The sequence below is a fragment of the Malus sylvestris genome, chromosome 13, assembly GCF_916048215.2.
Source record: "Malus sylvestris chromosome 13, drMalSylv7.2, whole genome shotgun sequence".
NCBI classification, from domain to species: domain Eukaryota; kingdom Viridiplantae; phylum Streptophyta; class Magnoliopsida; order Rosales; family Rosaceae; genus Malus; species Malus sylvestris.
Genome location: NC_062272.1, coordinates 5,312,888 through 5,320,163, shown reverse-complemented (window position 1 = coordinate 5,320,163; position 7,276 = coordinate 5,312,888). Strand labels below are relative to the sequence as shown.

At 41.7% G+C, this 7,276-nt stretch overlaps 1 protein-coding gene across 1 annotated transcript; it reads right to left on the bottom strand.

Moving 5' to 3' along the window:
• Positions 1–183: 183 nt before the first annotated feature.
• On the bottom strand, positions 184–2,917 carry LOC126597763 (LEAF RUST 10 DISEASE-RESISTANCE LOCUS RECEPTOR-LIKE PROTEIN KINASE-like 1.5). The gene has a single exon (XM_050264595.1). The coding sequence runs from the start codon at positions 2,847–2,849 to the stop codon at positions 939–941; it is 1,911 nt and encodes a 636-aa protein (XP_050120552.1). The 5' UTR covers positions 2,850–2,917; the 3' UTR covers positions 184–938.
• Positions 2,918–7,276: the final 4,359 nt, after the last annotated feature.

Here is a 7,276-nt window from a genome sequence, read left to right as displayed (position 1 = left end):
TGTCTGTTCATCGTATATCGTGCGGTCAGAAATTATTTAAATTTTAAATTTTAAAATTCAAATATAAATAGTACCTAGTGAAAATTAACCGCACGATGTAAAATGAACGGACAAGATTGCAAGATCCCTAGGATCCCTAGGAACTGCTCAGGAGAGGATCCTGGTTCCTCTGTACTATATGTATTATCGTTACACATTACATTATACTTGGAATGTTCCATCTACACGGGATACTCGTGTATAACATGAACAAATATGTACATTTGGTTTCAAATAAATGAACAACCTAATTTCCTACCTTGGAAACAGCTAGTTGACGTTTCTTTCTCTTTGCAATTCTGTGTTTACAACTGGGAAAACGGAGAAACATGTGTAGAACAGCCTAAGCAGCTTGATGGTTACACACTCTCACAGGGACAGGCTCCGATGTATTTGAGTACGACTTCAACGCTCACAAGCCCACACGTTTTAAAGGTGGCATGGCATTACCTAACCTTAACATGACCGCCTCTCTTGTACCCTTAACTTTAGGGGTATCTACAACTACAACCGAGATAGCTAATATTCTCCACACAAATTAACCGAGCAACTATTTCCACCAAAATTGAAAATTTAGAAACAACATTTATTTACGATGCTTCGATATATGACGCACACCGAAGCAATGAAGGACATGATCAACGATCGAATTGGAACTGATAAATTAGCAGATAGAACAAACCGCCAAAATTTGATTTGGGGGGAGATGAGAGAGAGAGAGAGAGTAAAAACCAGAAGCAGGGGAAAAGCACAGGGGAGATCCAAAGTTATCCAAACACAAATCTATTCACGTTCGTTCAACCACCATCTCTGACTTCCCCCCTCCCTCACTCTTTCACTTATCAGTCCAACTCAAACCCCGCACATGCACACGAGGCCCCACCCTCTGTCCAATCAGATCATCCCTTTATCACGTCATCGCCAATCACATTCGAACTCGACACCCGGGACACCCCACGAGTGTGGCTTCTGATCCGCTTCAGCTCCTCCACCACTTCCTTGGCGTCCGGCCTGTCGTCCTTATCCGCCGCCACGCACCTGAACGCCAGCTCAGCCGCCGCATCCACGCCGTCGGATACGTCACCGTCGACGACCAGAACCGGGTCCACCACCTGGTGGAGCAGGCCCATCTGGATTTTCGACACCACCAAATCCGCCAGCGCCAGCTCCCTCTTGTCCCTCCGCTGGTCCACCGCTTTCATCCCCGAAATCAGCTCCAGTAAAACGACACCGAAACTGTACACGTCACTCTTGTCGGTCAACCTGAACGACCGGTGGTAATCCGGGTCCAAGTAACCGGGCGTCCCCTGCGGACCGGTCCAAACGTACCCGGAGCTGGACGACGTCGTTTCGGGGAATACCAAGAGCCTGGAAAGCCCAAAGTCCCCGACTTTAACCCGCATATCTTTCTCGATGAAGATATTCGACGACGTTATGTCCCTATGGACCACCGGCGGCACCACCGAGAAGTGCAGGTACTCCATAACCATGGCCGTTTGCAGAGCAATGTCGACCCTCACCTGCCACGTCATCGACCCTTTCCGATGGAGGCTTTTGGGGCCGTGGAGGTGGTCGGCGAGGGTGCCGTTGGGAACGTAGTCGTAGACGAGAAGGAGGCCTCTCGGGTCGCTGCAGTAGCCGTGGAGTTTGACTAAATTTGGGTGGTCAATAGAGGAGAGGATTAGGATTTCGTTGCAGAAGCATTTGTTGGAGAAGGCTTTCCCGGATGCGGCGGCGCCGCGGAGGGGTTTGTGGAGGTATTTTACGGCGACGACTCTGCCATCGTAGAGCTGACCCAGATAGACAGACCCGAACCCACCGTCCCCGATTTTGCGTTTCGGGTCGAAGTGGTTTGTTGAGGATTCGAGCTCTTCGTATGTGAAAACTGGCGGAAGGAGGTTGGCGGAGCGGTGGCGGTGGAGGAACAGAGTTGTTGGGTCTTCCTCTGTTGCGGCGGAGCTTAATCTTTTGGACCTGAAGACGGCTATGATAACAGAGACGACGAGTAGGAAGCAAGTTAATGTGAACACAGAGGACAAGATGGCGATTCGGTTCGGGTTGTCTTTGCTGATCCACGGCGGCGTAAGGTGAGGTTCGGCGTGAAAACAGAGGAATTGCTTATTTGGGTCGGATGAGTTAAAGCCGCAGAAGCCATTGTTGGACTTGCAAGCTCTGCAGCTGGAAAAGTAAGAGTCTTGAGCTTCGTCCCACTCCAGCTCGATCCCAATTTTGAGGAAATAGTCGAGAAAGCTCAAAACGTCTGCGTGGCAGCCCTGGTGGGTGACAGGGGGGTGCGGAGATCCGCAGTCGTGGAGAAGCTTGAGTGGGTCTTTGATGAGCTTGCATTCCCAAGGGCAATGGCTGCAGTTGGGAAGATTCGGCGGGGAGCAAGGCTTGAGAACTGAGAGGCGGGAGCAGGAGGCGTCGGATATTCGAAATGGGGAGGCGGAGATGTTGATGGATCGGCTGGGGATGGAAGAATAGTGAGAGGATGAGCAGTTTGTGGCAGTTAAGTTGGTGCTGTAGGGAGAGAGAAGGAGTGAGGAGGCGTTGGCATCGTAGCTGATGAGAGAGAAGGAGAGGTTATTGATGGAGATGGTGGAGTGGGGGGCAGAGCATTGGATTTGGAAAGAAGGGTGGCCGCAGCCTGGTGAAGAAGAGAAGGGGAACGGCGGCGGCGAAGTGAATGGTGGACATGAAAATGTGGAGGAGGACGATGGTTTTGGGAAACATGAGCGGGCGGCGGTGGCAGCTGAGTAGAGTGTTAGGAGGATCATGGCTGAGAGTGCGACGGAGTGTGGTGGAGGCATGGATGTGGATGGGAACGGGTGTGAGGAGGCGAGTGTAAAGAGTGAAGTTTCAGGAGTCACGAATGATAAAAAGGAGACCTTGAATCTGAGGGTCACGTGAAGTGAGGTGGAGACCAAGAGAGAAGACAAAAAATCTCCAAAGCGGTTGGTGGCCCAGAGGCCCTGGTGGGTGATATTTTTTCTATTTTTATGATGATTAACTTTCTTTTTATAAATAATAGCCAGTTCATAATTAATTAATTCTTCCGGTTTTTTGAATTCTTGCATTAACGTGACGAGGTCTCTCCCTTCAAAATGATTGCCATTTTATTATGGAAACTTTAACAGAAAAATTTCTGATACTATTTATTTTAACAAAAAATTACATTTTTACACTAAAAGGTCAATCCTGGTACTATTCATGTTACCATTTATTTTATCCTTATTGTTAAAACTCAAAATTTTCAAATCATTTTCATTAATTTTTATTAATTTTCCTTTTTATTATTGCTTGATTAATTCAATCATGACACAATTTTGCTTAATATATGCAAGATTTCTTATCTATCGCACAACCTAAAATATATGTAAATAAAACTAATTAAAATAAGAGAGAAAATAAATTTCAACATGCATCATCGCATAATTTGTTTATAAAAATGAATAATTCTTTATGCACTCTTTTTAATTTGTCATATGATCTAATTTTCAACCATTTGTAATACCAACTTTTCAAAATCATTATTTTGTCATCTGATTCTAGCTTTGTTAAGTTTTCCATCCAAAATAAGTTTGCACATGACTTGCATTCAAAGTTATTTTGACATTTTAACATTTCACTCCCCTTCTAGTAAGTTGCCTTTGGCAAAAATAATTGAGTAAATTACATAGTAGCCCCTCAGGTTTGAGGTCAATTACAACCTCATACAACAACTTTAAAACATTTCACTTTCATACATCCAGTACCATTTTATTTCAAAATAACACCTCCGTTAGATTTTCCATCCATTAGTCTATTAAATGCTGACGTGGCTGCCACATTTGTGCCACGTGGCTGCCAAATGTGTGCCACGTGGAAAAAATAATAATTTTTTATTACCCTATTGAACAAAAAAAAAAAAACGAAACCATGTTCGTCTTCCCCACTCTCTCTCTCTCGAACCCCATACCCCCCAAAATCCCCAGATCCAAAATTCCCAGTTCTTGACCTTCAACCACCACGAGAATCTCATCCCGATTATCCACTCCCAAGCTCCCCAAACCGTCATTTTTCACCACACCCCCTCTCTCTCTCTCTCTTACCCAAGCCACTGCCATTATTCATTTCATCAACCCAAAAGACAAGAGCCACCCCCACTTCACCACTCGAACAGATGCAGCCACCCACCCACCCATTTTATCTCAATCCAAAACCAAAGCCTCTCTTAACCCACCCCAGAATCCAATAGTTTCAAGGAATTGTAGAACCTCACAATTTCAAAAACCAAAAACCCACTTCAAATTTCAATCTTCTCTCTCTTCGTCTTCTGGGTTTTTTTTTTTTAATCAATTCTCTCTTCCTTTTCTGGGTTTTGCGGCAGAGGATGGTGGGTTTGCGCTTGACGGGATGAATAGTGCAGGGACTCGGCATTATACATTGCCGCCGCCCTCCCATTTGCTTTCGGGTAAGGATGGACAGAAAGCTTTGAGGAGTCCATATATGCCTTTGCGCCTGCAAAAAGAAAAAGTGAAGGAAGATACAGCAGCTGCCAAAGCCAAGGCAAAAGGGTTTTGCTTGTTGGGCTTTAGAAATTTGGATTTAGGGTGGGGAAAGATGGTAGAAAACCACACGGCAGCCGTGCGGGGGAGGGGGCGATGGTCGTTTGGACGGGGAATCTTTTTGGAGGCGCAGTGGGGAGGGAAATGGTTGCGAGTGATGGGGGATGGGTGTTGGGGGGTGCGAGGGTGGGCACGGGTGGGGATTCTGGGGAAGGAGATCTGGTTTTTTTTTTTTTTTTTTTTTTTTGTTCAATAGGGTAATAAAAATTTATTATTTTTTCCACGTGGCACAAATGTGGCAGCCACGTCAGCATTTAACAGATTAATGGATGGAAAATCTAACGGATGTGTTATTTTGAAATAAAATGGTACTGGATGTATGAAAGTGAAATGTTTTAAAGTTGTTGTATGGGGTTGTAATTGACCTCAAACCTGAGGGGCTACTATGTAATTTACTCAAAATAATTCTAGAGTTTATTAAAAAGTACAGAAATAGGGTTTATCTTTTAGAGGTAGATCATCTGCCCTCCCACTTCTCGTGCCCTCTTGTTTTGTGCAGTCACGGTTAAGTCACGTCAACATTTTATATTATTTTTTTATAGAGATAATAAGACAAAAATGAATAGTAATATAAAATATTGACGTGGCTTAACCGTGACCACACAAGCAGAAGGCACGAGAAATGGGAGGGCAGAGAATCTGCCTCCTTATCTTTTATACTAGGGTATGAGAGTTTGTCGTTCCTAGAAGGGGAACGACTTGCACTTGTTGCTCTTTATTTTGAGGTGAAAATGACTCAAAATGGTAGTCACCGGAGATGCTTCATCTATAGAAAAGTTTAATGATATTTTTTATGTTGAAATGTCTGAAATTACAATGAACACAAAGCATGTGCAAAGTACGTGATTTATTTTAGATGAAAAACTTAACGGAGTTAAGATGAGATGACAAATTAATAGTTTTATAAAGTTAATATGATAATGCACTTTAAATTTTCGTTCATGTGACAAAATAAAAAAAGTATGAAAATTTATATGACATTTCAAATATTTTCTTTTTCTTATGAGATCTAGTGATATTCTTTTTTATTTGTAAATAAGAAGTCTTCAGTTCGATTCTTATCAATAACTTATTATAAAACTAAGCTCATCTTTCATATTACTGTAGATAATAAGGTTTCTTTAAAAAATAGGATAAAGAAAAAGGGAAATTGAACAACAAAGTTGTTGTTCTTCCATTGACTGCGGTTGACAAACTGTAGTGAATAGCGTATTAGGCTTTTTGGAACCCGGATCCTCTTCGGATCCCAATATCCTATGTGTAGGGATTAAATCATCGGGATCGTTGAAATTTAATCCAACAGATACAATATTATAACTTTAAAGAAGTTCACTGTTTGTAATCGTTGGATCAAATTTCAACTATTCGGATAATTTGATCCCTAAGTTTAGGATAAGACGATCCGGGTTCGGCTTTTTGACCTCTTTTTTTCTCATGGTAGGGGCGCATAGCCATAGGCCCCAAGAACCAAGAAAGCTAAAAAGCACCTCGATTTCTGTGAAATTATATTAAAAAAATGGCCTTCTGTGCTTTGGTTACAGCTTCCGTGTGCAATTTTTTCCTCGAGCACGTCGTCCACTATTCCTGCGAACATTTTTAACCTTTTGTTTTGGTGAATGTAAAAAGACGAAGCGAAAACTAATTATGTCTATGCAGTTTGTATTTATGTTCAATCTTTTAACTCATGTACGTTATTAAACAAATAATAGTATGTTTACAGGTTTACTCTTATTTATTTGTTTGCGTAAATTCACTTCAGATTAATTTATTAGTTATTAAAGTTATATATCCAATGACACTATTGTATTGTTTGTGTTGATTAATGAAATACTACGTATCGTTTTTTATCAAAAAAAAAAAAGAGGCGGGAGAGTTTCACTTATGTTGCCCCAAGCCGAAGGTGGGCCCACGTCTGGATGCATATGTGGATGTTATTGTTGAAAGCCCATCTCGTTATTATTGGCCCTATAATTTACGTTCCTTGAGACAAGATTGTATGGCCCATACAAGTCTTTTTTTCATCTCGATTTTAAACTCTCAACTCATTTGTATACATCATTTTGTAATTAAAAAAAAATTATTTAAATTATTAGGTTGCTTAAGCTGCAATTCGTTAGAACTCGTGTACACACATTTGATGTATACATTTGTGTAGCTGAAATTGTGACTACAACAATCAAAATTCAAAATAAAATCCAACAAGTGTACCGTCTCATGTATTACTTGTAGTGTTCAAAAAATTTTCGTCTAGGCGTTGTTCGTCATTGCCAGAATTAATTAGGCTTTTACATAGTATAAAAATGACGTCTAAATATGCTTAGGCGCCCGTTTAGGTCCGTCTAAACCACCTAGGTCATCACTCCTAAACTAGACTCCTGCTCGCTGTTTGACTAGAACCTAGCACATGGCGCATTTTAAAACCTTAATAAGAGTGATACATGGAAGGGAATGGAGCATTATATTAATACAATATAATATGAGCATGAAAATGTCAACGTCTCATTGGACCATCTCAATCAAGTGTTAGAATATAAATGGAGTTATTGCCCCCTTTTCACACTCTTTCTTGTTGTTCATATTTAAATGAAAAAAAACACGCAGAAATCGACCTCAATTTCTCGCATTAAAAT

Excerpts from the sequence above, each read along its gene's own strand:
- LOC126597763 (XM_050264595.1), bottom strand. The coding sequence starts at position 2,849 with ATGCCTCCACCACACTCCGTCGCACTCTCAGCCATGATCCTCCTAACA.